Source organism: Leptosomus discolor, chromosome 8 (assembly GCF_034619465.1).
Source record: "Leptosomus discolor isolate bLepDis1 chromosome 8, bLepDis1.hap2, whole genome shotgun sequence".
NCBI classification, from domain to species: domain Eukaryota; kingdom Metazoa; phylum Chordata; class Aves; order Leptosomiformes; family Leptosomidae; genus Leptosomus; species Leptosomus discolor.
Genome location: NC_141398.1, coordinates 5010592 through 5030696, shown reverse-complemented (window position 1 = coordinate 5030696; position 20105 = coordinate 5010592). Strand labels below are relative to the sequence as shown.

At 39.1% G+C, this 20105-nt stretch overlaps 1 protein-coding gene across 1 annotated transcript in view; it reads right to left on the bottom strand.

Moving 5' to 3' along the window:
- Positions 1 to 20105, bottom strand: part of INVS (inversin) — a 93385-nt gene that overhangs the window by 15286 nt on the left and 57994 nt on the right. Inside the window, exons 7-12 of the mRNA XM_086469217.1 lie at positions 19567 to 19738; positions 15338 to 15493; positions 13629 to 13858; positions 11946 to 12052; positions 8460 to 8672; positions 552 to 853 (exon numbers count right to left, since the gene is read on the bottom strand). Coding sequence (XP_086325343.1) covers positions 552 to 853; positions 8460 to 8672; positions 11946 to 12052; positions 13629 to 13858; positions 15338 to 15493; positions 19567 to 19738 — 1180 coding nt within the window. The remainder of the gene's footprint in view (positions 1 to 551; positions 854 to 8459; positions 8673 to 11945; positions 12053 to 13628; positions 13859 to 15337; positions 15494 to 19566; positions 19739 to 20105) is intronic.

Below are 20105 nucleotides of genomic sequence, written 5' to 3'. Positions count from 1 at the left end.
GTGGAGCAAGGCAGGAAAAGTAATAGAAAGAGCTTCGACACGCTGTTCCATAGTACAATTTCTAAAAACACTCTCACTTCTCAAAAAATAATCCTACAGTGTTCTCAACAAGATCTCGAAGACAGATCATAGCAGAACCCTATCATGGAGCATGGCTGAACGGCTCCCTCTGTATGCTAGACGTGTCACTTAGAACAATTTTACCCTCATTTTAGTCTTGTTTAAAAACAAAAGTCACAGTTTCTCCTTTATCATTCCTCAGGAATCCCACAGATGTGCCCAATGTCTTTAATCTCATTTTCTCCAAACACTGCAAGGAACACAACAACTACCAACAACCTGGTTTAGGTATTTTTACAGACACTGCAGATACTGGTATTTTTGAACACTTAAGTTGACACTGTAAAAGAATCTGTGTCTAACTCTATCCTATATGAATCACTTAAATAATGAAGGAGCAAGAAAAGACAGAGTAGAACAGGTCCCACACATAAAACACCCCCAGACATGGACAAAAAGGATAATCAGGACAATTAAAAAAGATTACAAACCTTGCCTGGTTTTACGACCTTCACACTGAGGCTCTGCTGCCAGGCAACTCTCCTTTGGTGTCCCTTTGTTGTGACAAGTTTTAGGTGAACCTCTACTGTTTCTCCCTGGTTGAATCTGAGAAGCATTGAGGGACAGAGGTCTCTTACTCTGTGTATCAACGGGTTTATTAGGCACCTGCGAGAGGCTGCTAGTCTTCTCTCTATTTGCAGAATTCTGTGGTCCTCGAAACCTGCTTTGTTCCACATTCTGTGTCCCCTTCTGCAGCTTGGCTTCTTTTCTCTTACTTTCCTCTTCACGTTTCCTGCAATTATAGTCAATACCATAAGAACAACAAAGCCAGAATCTTGGGAGCATGTGTCTAACTTGAACACATTCCTCTCTGGAAACCTGACACTGCCACGGTAAAACCTTGACCATAACATCTTTTTTTTTGGTGATAAAGTTGCACTGAAGTGTCTTAGTCGGATCCAAAATAACAACTAATTTGCAGCTACAGGCTGATGAAGGTTAAGCCCTTACCAGCCAGCTGCCCATGCAGTTTGTGCGGTTAAAACACTCCCTTATTGAAAACAATGAAACGTATTTTTTTTAATAAACATACAAAAACTAAAAGCAGACTTTAGAAGGTGTCAGAAGACAAGAAATATGATACTAATAACTACGGTTTTAATTAGTAATGAACAATGCTTTAATATAAGCAGCAATGCAATACACTGTATTTCAAAATCAGAAAACTTTAATAAAAGATGTCATCTCTGCAAATTTTTTTTTCATACTTACCTGTGCCATAATTAATGCAGACAATTATAAACCAACTTCAAACTAGCTACTGGTGCAAACGTGCTGCTATATATATTTATCATTGGTAGATAGTAATTTTACATAAACAGATTACACGCTACACAAATAATACTGAAAATATGAGATGTGAATTAAAACCTCGTGCGCACGTAGTAGGTCATTACAATGACAACATTTGGTTTTCAAAACTGAAAGAAGTCACGCCTCTCCTACATAGCGCAGATATAAAAGGGAATTTTGGACAAGGTTAGGAACGGCGCATCTGTTGACTAAAGTTTTGCAGCCTATTTTGAAACACAGAGGGATATCATCGCACTTTAGCTTTTAAATTCTTCTTCCTACAAAGCAGAACGAACCCGACAGCACGTAGCAAACGTTACGTACCTACCCACCATTGGATTTGTGTTTGTAAATTAAGCACCGGTTGTAAGATGAAGCGACACTTTGCCTGTTGGAACGGACAGGTGGTAAATGTCGCGTCGCGTAGCTGCCTGGTATTTTAACTCGCTTCCAGTGCTACCCCACAGTTGCAGACTGTTGACACATTAGCTCGCAGCACAGCATATGACAGGTTAGTTATGCAGCACGCCATCCTCAGTTCCTGAGAGTCGCATCAATGCCAGTACATGTCATTTCGGTGCGAGCTGCCAGGGAGAAGCCTTAACTTTATCTGTCAGTACTATCTTATCAAGTACGCTCCGCAGAAGCAGCTGATTGAACTTTGTACCTGAAAAGCTGCTAATTGATCTAAAAAATACACTCCTGGCAGCCTGAGGTTCAGTATTCCCTCTGGCATGGAAAAAAAGTGGCTAGTTTCAAATAATATCGGCATTCCACAACCGGACTATGTGGGGATGTCTGTCTCGTGTACAGTATGGATCTCACTGCCACTAATCTGCCGTTTGAGCTAATAAATCAGATCTTACTATTCACAGAACAGTCATTTCCTATTCTTCACAAGATTCAAGCAGCCTATTACCAGCAGGGTATTAAAAAAGAAAGTGTGAGACAGGTTGTGTGATACACAACGAAGCCGGAGTGGCCTGCACTCTTTGGATGAGCAGATCAACTCCATACATTAACTTCAAACAACACACCGACTGTCAAGTTATTGAAATGGCACAGGACCAGAAACTGAGAAGTAGTAAAATGGAATTTTTTTTTTTTTTTAAATAAGGTCTTGTGTGCTATTTTTTCAGATGAAACTGAAGAAATAATAAATGGAAGGGATGACAAAGCTCCCCATTCATAGACCATCATCCTAATTGTCACAGTAGAGTTTAGCGGATTAACAGACTCCTGAATACTTACAAACCTCCTCTTGTGTTTTGCTTTGTTCAGTCAGAAACTCAGTTTGTATTACAGTGAGGGACATCTTCGAAATCAAAATTTCCAGGTCTTACTGCTGTCTATGTTGAGAGACTAGGTTTCACGAACAAGCAAAGGAAGCAGACAAGTTCCTAACTCAAGGGCTCTCAGTCATTCTCAGGAGGTTCTGGTGACTAAGCAGGATCCAAATCTGGGCTCTAGTTAGACAACTACAGCTCGACAGTGGTAACAGAGCTGGCAGGCCAACATGTTCCACTGTAATTGCGACAGAATTTTGTCCTGAACGGTCATAAATTTGTATTTCATTACAAAAGTGAGAGAATGGAAACTGAGCCTTTAGCAGATGGAAAGGAACAGTTTCAGCCTTGCGCATTTGTGAAGACACAGAGATGCTTTGAAGTTTTGATCCTGCTAAAATGAATCCAACCTTTTCTATTCTGTTAAGAACACTTTGCTTTTTGTATCTGCTCTGTGGAGGAAGTTTTAAATTTAGAATGTGTCCATGTGCCAAGTTATCCCTGCAAAAAAAAAAAGATACTTAAAAAAGTCATAACTGAAAATAGATCTTCAGGTATGATCCTACTACTGCTGAAGCTTGATCTGGACCACGAAGAGTTCTGTTTCATGTTGCATAAACAGCCACCTCCTGCTATATAATCTAACAGGATGCTTGTTTTTTAAAGCATGACACTAATTCATGCTACATTGCCCTACTTTGCTAATGAGAATGGCACATGAGAAAGTAAGAAAACTTCAGGCAAGTCTGAATGACAGCACTGCTTCTCTGTGGCCACAAAACTTGTTTTTCTGTCACAAAAGAAAACTGAGTTGGTTTGAGATAATTTGTTCTTAGCAGATTCAGACCAGCCACTACTTCTTGCTTTGTTATGTTCCAGATACATAGAAGCCTGAATACTCTTTCCAGTATAAAAAAGGTATAGAATTACCATAATGAGTCCAGTGAAAGGCCACGGAGAAGCTTAAGGGACTGGAGCATCTCTCATCTGAGAAGAGGCTGAGAGCTGGGTCTATTCTGCCTGGACAAGAGGAAGCTTGAGGGGGGGGGGGAATCTCATAATCTATAAACACCTGATGGGAGGGAATGGAGAAGATGGAACCAGACTATCCTCAGTAGCATCCACTGACAGGACAACAGGCAATAAGCATAAATTAACACTCAGGAAAGTCTATCTGAACACAAAAACTATATTTTTTTTTTTAATTTATTTTTTTTTACTATGAGGGCAGTCAGACACTGGAACAGGTTGCTCTGAGAGGGTGCAGAGTCTCTATTTGCATAGATACTCAAAACCTGACTGGACGTAGTCCTGGGTAAGCTGCTCCTGCTGTCCCTGTTTAGGCAGGGGCAGGGATGGACTAGGTGACTTCAAGAGGTCCTTCCCAACCTCAACAATTTTGTGATTCTTGGAACTGAAGTTTATATAGGTCTACAGAGTCTTCTTCCCCTTTAAGAATGCAGACACTTTGCTCCTTTCATGAATTCTGCAGTCCCACTGATCCTCCTAACCATTTTACGATTGTATCACCCAGTTTTCTAAACACCTCAGGGTGAATTTTATCAGACTAAGCTGGTCTAAAAGCATCTCACACTCATCTGATTAGTCTCTAAACTGTTGTTTCAGTATTGTAGCCTGCCTTGCTGCCCTTTGTTACTCGTGTGAATTCCATCTGCTAATGGACATCATTTGACATTTAAGGAAGACTGAAGCAACAAAAGACACAGAACACTTCAGCCTTCTTAGCATCAATTGTGGACCAACTTGCTCTTCCTTTTACAGTGTGTATGTTTGCAATGATTTATTGCGATACCTCACATCCCTTGCTAGCTGTTCTTATTTTGCACCTCAGCTTGCTTAATTTTAGCATTGTACGTTATTATTACCCTCAATTTTAGTAATTGCATCAAATTTCCACTATGTGCTTTCCCTTTTCAGGTTGCTGAAGAGCTCATTTATTTCCTCTGTTGATACACTACTTTTCTCAGCATGCAGGCCTTACTAGCAGCTTTTTTGAAGAACCTCACAGTCTACTTGTACTCTCTTGCCACTAGAACATATTTCTAAATCTATTGAAGGCCGCTTAATTGAACTGTTTTATTTTCTTGCTGTTCTTCTCTTCCTAAATATCGTGAGTTACTTACTCTTAACTCACTTTCATTCATTTCCCTTTCGTATCCACATTGTCAATCAGTTTCCTCCAACTGGTCACAAAGAAATCCAGAATACAGTAAAAACAGAAATATGGATGCAGGAACTTATTCTGAGAAATTCAAAGGGAAGGTGAACAAGTGATGAATGAGTGCTGCAGCCCTTTCAAAACCCAACATGTTGGACATCAGTTTTTTCTGAATACACTTTAAACCCTTAAATACTATTTCCCTAAAGACCTGGTTTTGCAAAAAGTAAAACAAAAGTCCCTTTGTAAAAAAGTTTTTGAAGTCCATCATTTCACCTGACTTAGTTTTACCTCCTCATCATTTTACCTCATGCAGTCTGACTTTTTGAAATGCCTCCTTCCCAGACTGCCTCTGTACTACTCTCCTAAAGCACTGCTTCCCTCCTGCCATGTTCTCCATCCCACCTATTAATAGCCAACTACTTTCACTCCCACTGAAGAAAAGCACCTATTATATTGACACATTTATGGCTGTTAAAATGTTTAATGCTCATGCATCCCATCAACATTGTCCTCTTCCAAAAGATCACAGGATCATAAGGTAACACATATTGGAAAGGATCTCAGGAAGCCATCGAGGCCCATGTTCTGCTCAAAAAGAAGTCAACTATGAGGTCAGACTGGGTTGCTCAGCGTTTTATCCAGTTGGGCCTTGAAAACCTTTAAGGATGGAGACCGTACCATGTCTCTGGGCAACCCGTTCTGCTGCTCCATTGTCCCAAGGGTGAAAAAATTTCTCTTTATTTCCAGTCAGAAATCTCTCTTGTTTCAACCTATGCCTGTTATGAGTTGCCCAGGGACCAGTCTGCAGTTCCCCAGATTGTTCTTTAGTCCCTTTTTGAAGTTGGGTGCAACATCTGCTTTCCTCCAGTCATTGGGGACCTTCCCTGGCCTCTGTGACCCTTCGAAGATGTTGGAAAGTGGCCTTCTAAGGACATTAGTTATTCTCAAGACGACTCATCTGGTCCTACGGACTTCTCTAGTCCAAGTTCCCTAACACAGTCCCTGATTTAATCCTTATCCATAGCTGGCAGTTCTCCTCCTCCTTGAACCCCTTCTCTAAGCACAGAGGCCTGGGAAACCTTCGTGAAGACGGAGGAAGAGACAGCATTGAGTACTGGTGCCACACCTGTGTCCGTTGTCACCACACCACTCGCACCATCCAGCAACACGCCTGCATTCTCCTTGCTCAGCCTGTCACTGTTAACGTAGACCCTGAAGATCCCAGTGTTCCCTGTGACATCCCTTGAAAGCCTCAACTCCATTTCAGTTTTGGCTTTTCTGACACCATCCCTATATGCCCAAGCAATGTTTTTTACACTCCTCCTTCACAGCCCATTTCTGCTTCCACCTCCTGTACGCTGCCTTTTTACACTTGAGCTCTGTCATGGCTTCCCTGCTGACCCAAGTTGGTATCCTGATACGTCTCTCTGCTCAACGACAGAACAGTATGCACGTTGTTTTGGCCTGCATCAATCATCATTTTATAAATTACCATTTCTTTGATATAGGTTTGTTCCACATGGGAGAAATATGTTCGGATAGAAATATTTCACAGGCATTGAATACAGTGAATCTAACTTTACTAGAAAATTACACAGGTAAGAGATGTTGGTTGCCTTTTTGTTAAAGACATAAAAAAGAAAAAGAACAGATTAATGAAAAACATGCAGACTTAGGAATGATTTATATTACTGAGACTCTACAATAACGTATTACAAAGCAAGTTTTAAATACACCCACTGAAGTAGTTGGGGAGGGGGCGGTGTGATGCTCAATCTAGGACTTCACCATCATTGTGGATTCCCACAAATTGGCTAATTTATCTGCAGAGCAGACTTTTAAACATCAGTAGGGATATTAGTTTGTTGTATGTAGCAACACCCTGGCCAATTTCAGCGGTGGTATGCACAGATGGGTACGCAGAATGATGACAATGATAATGTCCCCTCCAGTTTATTACAGATCATAAAACTGCAATTAAATAAAATTTGTTATGTGACAACTTGATTTGCTTGTACATTCCAATTGTGTTTTAATTCTAGTTTTATGGTATTTGGTACACAGGCTTTGTTTCTATTGTTTTCGAACAAATCAACAACAGCTTAGTAAGTTTCCGAAAGTACATCAGAAACTCACAAAAGACAGCAATTATAAAAACACCCCCAAATTTCCATGAGGCAATTCCTTGTTCATTTAATCTTCTAGATGGGGTATCACAGATTCTTCTAAAAATGACTGTCATCACACAAACTAAAATGACCTCATTTGGTAAAAAGTTAGTTGTGACCACACAGAAAGAAGCAGAGGTCTCCAAATGAAGAAGAAATACATAAGATATACGGGATATTTTCAAAGACAGCTTCTCCATGCACGGGTTTGACTTCTGCTGACTTCAGCAGAAAAGGCAAAAGGAGGGCTGCAAGTTACAACTTCAGGATCTAAAGATGTGAGCAAGAGATTAGTTACCTGATATTTCTAGCTTTGGTTCTTACTGGGCATTAACAATTATTAACCAGTACAGCAGTAGCGTTCAAAGTCAGACTGGCCAGTTATGCAGAACATCAAACAACCGAATTTGAAATAGAGCAGAGCGCAGCTGCCTTTGTCTAGGACACATGGATGCAACAAAAACACCTCTAGGTGCAATAATTACGTCGTGTGTTTATTCATATGACCTCTTTTTATAGAAATAATACTACAAAGTCATGCAGAAATTCTCACTGTTATGTTTTTTCATTCCAGAATCAAATTTCTTCAAGAGAAACCAGGTGCTAATTTGTTGTTCTTCACATCATGAATCTGAAGGAGAAAGCCCAAGCAAGCCAAGTATTTTGATGATCATTTGTGTACCTTCTGATTTCAGAAGTTTACCACTCTGCTACCATTGCCTCATTTAAATAGGGCAGAAAATCAGTCAGAACATACACATCTTAAACTTATCTATTTGAATCGCGTATGTTCATGATCTACAATCTAACATACCGATTTCACGGTAAATCTCTAATTCAAGAACAGAAAATGTAAGTGCAAAGAATGTTACTGCCAAGACAGAACTTGCAAACAAAATCTGGGAGTTCAATTTGCTAGGAAAGCACAACGTTGCCTCTGAAACAGTAAGTAAAGCCTTACTAAACCAGGCTTTTCCTGTTTTTTTTTTTCTTCATCTACTTATTAATTTCTTTTCAAAACTGGTATCAAAGACTTCATATCAAAGACTTGCTAAGTCAATAATGATTTCCATTACCTTAGAGTGATAAATGTTTTCCAAGCCTTTTTATCATCATTCAGAATACCAGGTAAAGATTCATGGATGCTAACATGACAGTTTCTCAGCTTTTGGTATTTTGCCTTGTTCTTCTATATTATATAAAGCCTGCTATTTAATTTGGGATTATCTGGAAAATAATTTCCATCTATAGGTGTATGGAAAAAACCCATTATATGCTCCCTACAGTTTAATGAATTTTACTAAGAGGAACAATAAATGATGATGAGTTACAGACAAAAATCATACACCGATCTATACAAACTTATAACAAATGTCTATTTGCTGGAGTAAATTCAAGTCTCAGACTTACTTGGCAGCGGCATCTTTTCTCAGCTGTTCATGTTTCATTAAAAGGTTCTTCCTCTCTTGAAAAGCCTTTCTAACTTTGTATCCTTTGTAGACAGCCTGAATTTTGAAAGCAGCGATGTCCTGTATGGCAGCTATAGACAGAGCCCCATGTTCTAACATGAACTGAATCACTTCATGGTGTTCACCAAGCAAGGCGTAATCAAGTGGAGTATATCTAAAAAAAACCCAAAACACACAACACACAAAGCAAACCCACAACAGTTATCGTTGAACTACAATTCTAACCATAATGTACATTTAGTTCATCCTCATTTCATATTAAGGCAACTTCTAGTACGAAGACAGATTAAACACCGTTTCCAGCAGGCTGTTTTACTAATTTTTTAATGCTATTTTCCTGTCTCCTGTACTCATTCTACACACTGTGACTATGTTTAAGGCTTATTTTAGTCTCCTAATATGGGGGGGGGCCTGCAGACTTGTATCAAAATCCTCCAAAGCCCTATCCATAGAATTAACTGCTGTAGGCAAGCAATCTTAAAAAGGTGTTATTGAGATTCTCATATAGAAATATAATCTAAATAAAAAGTCAAAACATTTCCTGTGTTATTTCCATATGAATTTAAGATCTAGAGACCTACTGTCAAATGTCGCTTGGCTTCTACAACAATGACTGGGTACTGTACGACTGACCCAGCAGCAGGATTACACCTCCATCAAGGGATAATATTTTTTTTTAAAGCACTAGGAAGACTTAAGTCTGTTTTCAAATGGACATAGGTGCAAAAAAATATTATATGGCTTTGGTTTTTAATGGTGGGAAAGATGCCTGAGCCCTTTTAAAAATAATTCCCAGATTTCCCATTGTCAACACAGGAGCAAAATTTACAGACCTCCCTCACCAACACTGAAACATTGGGCAAAGACATAAAGTAACTGAGAATTATCAGTCACAACCATAACCAAGACCATAGAACACAAGACTATCAAACAGCAAGTGTCAATGCATGTGATTGTGAAAATTAGGGCTCCTCTTGACGGTAACTTGCTTGGACGCAATGCTGGTAAGCAAAAACAAACGGACAGAAAGCACAATTGGACTTGCCACACAGCAAGGCTTTGATGGAAGGATTAACAGTGTCTGAACTGAAACGTCTGCAGGAATAAAGACAATGACATAACATGAAAATTTGTATGTCAAGGTGTGTTGCCGATAACATTTAAAGAGATACAGATTTTTGATAACCTAGGCACGGGAACTTCAGAAGGGACCTCATTTCAGAAAACCACATTTTTAAAGTATAGCTAGTTCTGAATATTTTATTTAACAGGTACAAAAGATACTAAAGTAAACTTTACGCTACTAGTATGGGCACACCAAGACAAATATCATATTACGGACCCCGCTAATGAAGACCCATGTTTTTAAACGTGGATTCTCAAAGGCCGTTAGAGCTATCTTTGACAGCAAAAACATCACTCACAGCAGATCTGACTAGGGGTTTGTACCCATTCCAGGCTGTTCACACACACTCCTCACGACCTGCTGTTACTCCGTTGTGTCAGTTCAAAACCAGTTTTAAATTTTCTTTTCCGTTAGCTATCTCTAAATCAGGTAGACTTTACAACAACTGGCCTCACAGGGAAACACACAAAGATGACATCAGGCATCGGCTGTTATCCGTAATTCAGCACCAGGCTGGCCCAGCAGCAGCTAGCCTGGCGTCACGCGATGCACCCACGGCATCACATTGGGTTACGAAATAGATTTGCAAAGGCCAACAAACTTACCACCCTCCCGGCTCGCACTTGATCACGTAACTGTGAGGAACCGGGCAGCTTAAAATCCTAGATGCACTCTCAGCTCCATCTTTTCACAAACATATTTAGTTTTAACCACTATGTTTGAATTTTGAACTGCTATCTCAGATTGCACCCTGAGAAAGTGAAGAAGGGAAGCTTCTTTCTATAGGTACATTAGAAACAAATTTACTATTTGGTGAAATTGTTAGTGACTAAAAACCAATTTCATCCAATTACGGATGAACCATATCCATGAGGTGTTTTTTACTCTCTCTTACAACACTTGACTTGATTTTTCCGTTTCCAAACTTCCGATCTCTTAACAATAAAACAAGGTTTTGTAGATGTTTATTAAGAGGCAACTGTGCAATTTTTGTACACAATACATCTATTTTTAGGAGAATTTTATTTAAAGACTGATTCATCTAGAAATACGGGGGATCAGTTTTGTGCTGCACATGGACCAGCGCTTAGGCGCTGACATTTGGCAGTTACTTGACTAGTTATATTTTAAGTAACCTAGGTTCATACATAAGAATATATATTAATGCCAGAAGGGGAACAAAAATAGATACTAACTGAATGCCTATAGTAAAACCACAACTAAAGTCTTTTCCTGACATCTGAGCATCATTAGTGCATTTCTACAAAGTAAGGAAAATAGCAGCCTCCTTTCTGGCAAAATAGTGGCTTTTAATCTTACTTATTCAGAGTAATTTAATTACAATTGTTTATTTAATTTTCTATCAAAATTACTAGAGAGAGTGTTGGCATTACTTAATTAGGGACTGCTTATACTTTCATTTGTGTTTCTTAATAAAAAATAAGAACAGAAAAGGAAGGGAGATCTGAGTGGTTTAGAGTAGAGAACAAAAGAGAAATGATGGGAGAAGAACGCAATAAGAAACTGGGATAAGTATGGAAGTCTCAAATTTAGCACTAAAATATGGGTTTCAAAGTCCTTAAGTTATTTAAAATGTTGAGATATTCAGATTTATATGGCATACTGATCATAATTTTATTTATAATTATAAGGAGGTCAAAAAAGGCATTATAAGTTTCTGCTAATAGTCATTATCTTCACAGTCAGGTGACTAATTCGAACTCCACAACCCAAATCGCTTTTAAAAAACTATTAATTATATGCCAATGAAAGACAAAGAAAAGAGATGCAAATGTACTGTCTCTCTATGATTATAGGAGGATTTTTTTTAAAAAAAAAAACTAGGCCTTTAAAATACAGTTAATCACCAGGTAGTTTATAATCACTATTTTAAAACATAACATTACAATCCTCCCATTTTCTTTCTTCTCACTGTATTCCTACCAAACAGGAAAGAGAAGATCCAGTCTGCTCCAACAGCAGCAGAAATGCCTTTTTATCCTTTGTCCGTACATATCCAACTTCATATAAATGAAAAAGACCTTTAGAAGACTAGAATGACTAAATACTTGCAGAAATCTCTGTAAGTTCAGGTTCAAAAGTATAAACAGTTGAAGCTGCAATGTCTTACTTAAGAGATTTTTCACATTAGAAGAGCTGCTTACACTGAAGCTCGAAATTACAGCACTCCTTTTAGATAACAAGATCACAATTCTCTGGCAACATCTGAACACTTAACATCTAAACCAGCAGGTAGCACTTTTACTAAATTACAACATAATGCATTCAGACGAGCAATACCTCTCCTCACTGTTCTCCATATGATTAGGGAAAGCATCAAAACCAAGCAGCAACTTTATAGCATCAAGGTAGCCATTGTTACAGAGCCAGTGCAAAGCAGTTCTTCCCTGTAAACAACAGAACAAAAATAAATATCACCAAATTCTATCATGCCACAATAAAAGTCATAAATCATACTGTAATTCAATGCTTTTCCAGACATGAAGGAAAACTAATTCTTCTAAATAAACTTCCTTGTTAAAATAAAAGAATGCAGCACTTAAGAATGAAGTAACTTTTTTTTTGTTTAACTTAGATTACAACACTAGTGCTTTTTCACCTAAAGCAGCTCCAAAACAGCATTAGGAGACTACCTCTAGAGTTGTTTTCTTTGCAGCTATGCTGCCCAGGTCTGACGCAGCTCTCGCCAACCTTTGTAGTTCAGACTGTTTTCTAGGCTGTTCCAAAACACTGTGACAAGACTGAAAGAATTACTTCAGAATTCAAAATCCTACGAAGTTTGAGGAAAGCTTATCAGCCCAGGAGAACCAAGAAAGACTTCAGCTGTGCTTTCAAAACGAGCTTGATTTCAGAAGTCTAGTTTTCTCTCGCATGAAGCAGAAGTCCAGCTCTCCAGCTGTACTCTATACAGCCAGCTCATATACAACCACTCTTGGAACTGAGGTCATAAAACCACAATACTAATTTTATTACCTCAAGCTAATATCAACATAACATAGACACTTCACTTCCAGGCCATGCCTTCTCTCTGTGTCCTGCTTTTCTGAACTCCAAGTCCAGGAAATATCCAGAAGGCTGAGAACCACAGGAAAACATGAAGACATTCTGAGTTCAGCGCTGGCAAGCCGCCCCCTGAACCCCAAGGGCTGAAGAGCAAGCTGCAGCGTCGCTGTGACACGGGTGGAGCTGATGTCTTCAGCTGTACTCAAGCTGATGCCACACAGAGCTGGTGCAGGCTGGAAAATCTCCCCAGCATGCTCTGTAGAATTCCTAATAAAAACCACTTATCCATTACCTGGAATTATCCAATGAATAGTTATGTTTAACAAATTGGGTGAAATTCTGTTGACTGAAGTTCTACTGACTTCTGAGAAATTATGTCATATAACAAAGAAATCTGTTACATGTTGCACAATTATTCTGGCTCCTGTTTTCACTTTACTGCTTGAATAATGGCACAAAAGAACATAGAAACAAATCAGTGTTCTTTTTTTTTCACCTGGAAGAGCGCTACATATGTGGATACTTGTGGACAAGTAATTGAAGCAGTTCTTGGGCAAATCTCACTTGCAATGTCTTACTTGCTCTATCTCTATGCTGAAGAAACAGACTATAAAAATCCCATTCTCCTGTCAGCTGTTAATAAGGAATGACAGAAGTTAAGAAATCAGGTGATTAATATGAGTCCTCATAAGATCACACTTTGATAAGGAAATGTCAAAAGTGATATGGAAAAATAGGAATCTTCAATTCATCCTGCATATTAACACATAACTGTTCATTCAAGACTTCAGTAGTAAAGTCACAGGGAAAATTACACCAGGATGCATTTCCTTTTGTGATAACCAGCAGCAAAGATGCTTCTGGGTCCCAGAAAAAGAGAATGACCTTGAAGAAAAGGAAAATGTTCCGATTTATGGTTATTCTACAGTTAATTAAATAGGCCAGTGAAGAACAACGTACCTCTTTATCCTGAATATTTGGATCTGCGTTGTTCTCCAGTAACACCACCATGCAGTTAATGTAACCTCCGTAAGCAGCACACTGCAGAGGGGTTCTACCTGCATAATCCTGCACGTTAGGGTTGATTTTGTTTTCTATCAAGATTTGGCACACGTCAGCGTTTCCTCCCAGGGCTGCCCAGTGAAGGGGTGAATGGCCATCTTGGTCAACCAAATCTACTCGTGCTCCTCCTGTAAAAACAAATACATTTTTCAACATAAAAAGAAAATGCTTTTTAATGCAAAGAAAAGAAAAGAGTAAGAGTATGTTCGAACTAGAACTTATGTGGTAAACTGACAATTCAGAGAAATATTTCTGAAAGTAACTTCAACTTTCTTATTCAAATGCTAAAACCTAAATCAAAATTACCAGGGAATGAGATAGTTTCAGTGAGGGTCAAGCGCCAAACTTTTTTACAAGCTTCTGCGTATCCTCTCAGATGCTTTAGAACCTCCAGATTTGTCAAATGCCCTTGAAAAAAACCTAGCCTTTATTTGTTTCAGGCCTATTAATTTTCAGTGAAACTTTTATTTCTTAACCACAAAAATCACTTTTGAAAATTAGACTCCAGATGAAATCTCTTTTTAAACCTCTAAAGCAGACAAGATAGTCACAGTGTAAGAACAACTTTTGAAAAAAGCTTGTTGTTTTTTTTTTCATTCAAGCATGCTAAGACTCTTTTATGCAGATAATTAATCTCTCTCTGTGTTCTTATAAAATGTAAAAACATTCCATACGAAAATAAAACTCCACAAATACAAAAACTGAAACGAAGCAGCAACTGCCTGTATTAATTAAACATAACACAGATTCTGATCACCGAGCTTCTTGCATCTACAAAATCTAAATGGCATAGGAGGTGAGGAAGAATTTAATAGGAGGTTAAAACATGCCCAGCAGATCAGAGGGAAACGTGCTTTTCAAGAAGAAAGGTGGCTGGAGAGAAAACTTGCAGCATGTTAGACTGGATATTTCAACTATCCATAAATGGGATAATATTGCAAGTAGGAGGGAGACCGCTTCCAGCTACTTGGAATGTTTCTGTGAAGCTAAGATGACAGAGTTTTGCATGATACCACTGTTCTTACACTTCAGCAGATTTTTTTACAGTTATCTAAAACCGTGTACATTGTTAAATCTTGTTTATGTTGACAAATAAAATATAGCTTATAAAAGCCAACCAGAGGAAAATATTAATGATTTTGGATTTTTTGATAGCTACCTTCATTATAAAAACAAAGATTCATTTAAATAGTCACAAAGTCTTCAAAAAAGTCTTAAAATGCTTTCTCACAAAAAAAAAAAAAGCTTGATTTGGTCTTATTTACTGAAGAAAAAAAGAAAGAAATAAAAACAATGACTTGCTGGAGGAAGAAGCGGGTTGAGAGACTAGAATGTACTTGAAAAGGTTTGAGCAGGAAAAGATCTGTGAAAAGAACTTTCCCCGATTTTGAAACTTTTATATTTAACACTTCCAGCCATTTTGCACAACACTCTGATAATCTCTTATATTTACTAGCGCTGTTCCACAAAGGGTATTTACAGACAAATCCTGCTTTAGGGAAGTAGTTTTCTCCCCCACCTCTTGCTCAGCTATGCTGTTTATTTCCCAGCCCCACCGAAAGCAGCACCAGAACTCTGCACAGGTCTGTAAATTCCTAACAGCTGACCTTTAATGAGTGTTTGTATCACTTCTTTGTGTCCCATCTCACAGGCGCGGAAAAGCGGCGTGTGTTTCATGACATCCAAAGCATCCACCTGTGCGTTATGTTCCAGCAGCAATTTCACTGTGCTGACATGGCCAGAAAGGGCAGCAGCGTGTAATGCTAGAAGAATAAAGTAGTAGGAAAAAGAAATCAGAATACAGTGAGCTTTGGAGGTTTATGATTAGAACAGTCAAAGTAAAAAGTTATTTCAACCATTTTTGTTGGAAAAGGTGCTTTTCAACCACAAGAAACTGAAGAATAGTGACCATCAACCACATTTGCTTGCCATACGAGCAACGAGCGGAAAAACTGTTAGCCCTGAAACATGTTTCTAACTTGTACAAATAGGAATTTTAACCTTAACACCACCAAGACTGGCTTATACTGAGGATTCGGGGAACGTTAGCAACTCCTAATTAACAGAACATAACATGATTAATTCTGCTGCTGTTTTGGGGCATTTCTTACACCAAAGGAGATGAAACAGCCCATTGCCAATGAAAGAAAGCTTTCCTTATTTCTTCAATGTTTTCCTGAAAATACCTTTTTTACGTTGTTCAAATAAGCTGACTCAATTAAAACTAACTCCAGGTAAGCACCCAGCTGTTCCTAGGCCCTTTTTTTTTGGTCAGAATTTCCTGGAGAAAATTTTACACAAAATTATGTAGCAAGGCCATCAGTACCTCCATGTCTCTCCTTGTTTGATGTTAAAACAGGCAGGGTTCGGATCCAGCAGAGGCATTATACAGAAAGACACACCGCAAAGGCCAACATTAGGAAGAACTGCTTCTTGAACCACAGCCAGGATATCAAAACACCCGGGCTTTTTGTATTTGCCTGCTACTGTTTACCACTGGCACCAGCTTCACACAGCTCAGGGAACAGTGACCCAGCATAACCCGTTACGCAGGCACTGCTAAAACACACAGGTTGTTCACACTGCCCGTGAATCAAATCCAGCTGAAGCGTGTTGCCTTAAAACACACGTTCTCAAAATTAGCAATAGCCACTGGAATTGTGATACAGACAAATGAGGCACTTCCTGCAAAACCTGGGGTCATGGCCAGTCTGAGAAGCTCTGCCTTAGGAACTGGAATCATGCCTTTAAGATGCCTTAGGAACTGGAATCATGCCTTTAAGATGACACTGGTGGTTAACTGTTGCAGCTAAAAAGCACAGGGGCACCCATCGTGCTCGTGAAAAGTATCCATAAGCAGCAAGATACGCAGGAGCTACGTGAGCGGCTGCCCTCAGCAGAGATTTGACAGGAACGAGAGCCCTGCCGCTTTGTACATGTGGATGGGCCTGGTTTTCACGGGCTGACCTCACAGTAAACTCGAGGTTCTGTTTTCTGTACTGCATTTCTTATGAAACCAAAGGCAGTAAACCACTCCATCGGATGACACATGGGGTGTGTGCAACAATACAATAGAAAAAGAGCTGCTGTGTCAGCTTGGCCGGTTCTTCCCCCCTATCACTCATTCTGACGCAGGCATCTTGTTTCGCACTTTGTGCTCAATATTTTCTTGTAAGCCAAATTTTCTGTGATGGAGTCACGGTGACTGAAGAGATTCTCCGGCCAGCTGGTCACAATAGGCCCTTTGTTCAGCCAACAGACAGAGCCCTCTCCATTGTACCCAGTGACGGCAGAGCTATAAAGCTGCCCCTGTAATGCTCCTGCAGCGCTGATCTCTGAGAAGGGGGAAATTCCTTTCCCTTGGTGTCATTCTCCTACACAATACGGAGAGTCTGGATGTGCTAGCAAAGCTGAATGGAGAGCTTGCTCTTTTTAAGTAAATGCAAAAGGCTGCGTTAATGCAACATTATAACTGAGCTTCACCCAGGCGGCACACAAAAGTCACGAAAACACAACCTTGAACTCTCCGCAGCAACTGTACGCCAGGCACGGCGGCATGTTCGCTATTTTCTAGTAGCGCATAGTTTCCCCGTCAGAAAACAAGGCTACTCTTCCCTCGCCAAAACCCAGGAATGATTAAGAACCTTTGGAAAAAAAAAAAACAACCCAGGTCTGAAATCAGGGAATGATTTACTGCTGGGCTTCTGTTTAAGTTTACAGCTCGCTGTAATGAAGCCCAAGCTCCTGCACATGCTTGCACAATGGTGAAGTTCAGCCTGCTCGACAGCGAGCGGCAAACGGCAGCGTTCCCCACGTTAAGACTATTAGTGTGCTCTACACAACAGCAGTTTCAAGTAAATGGAAAAAATCCATTCATTCCCTTGGATTAAAAGCCTTACAACAAAATCAAGATTAAAAGGTGATTACACATCACCGCTATGAAAGGTTTAAGACTGAGAGATAATAAACCCAGCCACCTGAATTATTCAAGCATGAAATCCACACCTGAGTAATTTCAGAAACACAGTATGCATTTACCGTCTGCGAAGAAGAAAACGCTTTGTAAGGAGGCTTGCACAGTGACTACAACATTATTGCACCTTCAGGTCTGAAACAAATACTGTGAGGTATTTAAAAGGGAACTTTGAGGAAGGAGCAAATATAGGTGAGACTGATAAAAAGGATGAAACAAGACTAAAACTGTAGAGTGTGCAGCTTGTAAAGTCAACAAACGTGAAGACTGGGATTTTATTTGTTGCGCTACTTCTTAAACTCAAAAACTACATTACTTGGAAAGACTGATTTTTTTGGTGTGTTAATTTGCAAGGAAAGCAAGAATTTAGATTTTTAAATAGAATTTTATGGTAACCGTATTTGGCTTTTTGTGCAAAGACTCACCATACCACCAAAACAAATAAAAAATTTCAGGCTTTTTTATTTGAAAGTAATATTCATACCCAATATCTTTCAAATCCTAAATCACACAACCCTCTCATCGCATTTATTTACCATTTGTATGCGATTCGAAGTGGGAGCTGAAAAGAGAAAAGCTGTTGACCTCGTATCTTTGTTTCTTGCTTGGGACAGACCTGCGCTGCAAGCTCCCTAAACCTAAGCACGCAGCTTAGGCCAGTGTGTGTGTGTGCGCGCAGCCAACAGATACTGCTTGAGCATACTTTAAAACAAACATATTAAAATTTATAAACGAACATTGCCATATACAGTCTTGTTTCTTTAAAATAACACCATTTTCTTTCCAGAAGAAATGCCTTCCACGGTATTATTCACGGGTGTGTGCTCTGACTATCAGCTTGGCCATCACTTTTCTACTTCTTATACCTAGGTCTACGTTTTTGCACTTAACTTCTAAATTTGTGACCTGGCTGTGACTGGCATAGGGTAGTTCACGACCTCCTCCTACACAGCTTACCCCTGCAGCCCCCTGCTACCAAACCCCTCCAATTTATGCCCAACATATCCACATTCTCCTCTTTTTTATTCAAATGTCATTGGCACACTATACAGCTCCACTACTTTTCCCTGTATTTCCAACACTGTTGAATACAGACACCCCTCAACAACTGCCTCTCTGTCAGAACTGTTAACGCTATTTTTGTTGAAAGTACTACACAGCTACAATATTTCTACCACAGATTCTTACAATTTTTCATTAAAGGAGAGAAATTCATAGTTGCTGTAAGAAATTTTGAATTTCATGACTTGCATGCTTGAATTCTGAAACACTGTGTTGCATACCTACCTTTTGCTTCGGGCAGGTAACGGGATGATAAACTTTGGGCATATCAACTTTAACCTCTTGTTTGGGCAACAGAAGTGCCATTGCTCTAATGTTTATTACACTATCTTTACAAATAACTACGGCACTTGCATTTTCATGATGATAATTTAGCCGCTTCACTGGTTAGTTTGCTCTGGATTGTTTCAAAGAATTTATTTACTACACAAATATATTTTTTTTAACAGGCATTTTCAGGAAGGGGTTTTTATGCTATTATATTTCATTTTATTCTTCAAAATTCAGAACAGCTCTTCCTTTCCCAGGATTACAGACCTAACTAAAGAGCAGCATAGCAGTACACTACTTCTTGCTATGTTTCAAACGAACGGGTCCAATCTGCACGGAAGAGATTTGTTTCTTTCCCCCAACAAGGCAAAGAAGTGACTCACACACATAATTAAACTGATGCAGAAATATTTTCAGGATTAAGGTACACATCCAGGAAAAGATTAATATAGCTTCTAAAAATTATTTTTATTTGGTGGTAATCACACTAACTGGAAACACCCAGTGGCTCTTTACTGTAAAGCATCTTACCTGTGCCAGCGTATTTGTCCATCATATTGATATCAATATCCAATTTTAAAGTCAGCATAGTCCTAATGACATCATCACTGCCTTTGCCAGCTGCCCACATGAAGGACGTTCTTCCCTCAAGATCTGAGTCATCTTTTACAGAAGGATGTTTCAAAAATACTTCAACTGTTTCCTGAAAAGACATACTATTGAAATTAACATTAAAAGGAATCTGTAACAAGAAACTATTGTGTCCCATTCAGCTGTTTATGAAGCAAATCAAAGCTTCATTTTCCCTTTTTATGTTTATATAGAGTAACAGCTCAACAGGAGCCCTGTATTTTCTGCTATGCCCTTTTCCTCATCAATGTTCACAGTGCATCCTTACACAGCCATTTATTTTATATCTTTTTCATTTTAGTGTCAAACATCATGTGTTCATCATAAGAAAGTAAAAGACACTGCAGTCACTGTGAAGAAAGCAATGGGAAAAAATATTATCAGCTTATCAAAACATTACTGTAACACTATGAAGCTAAAATAATGTTCCTTCAAAACAT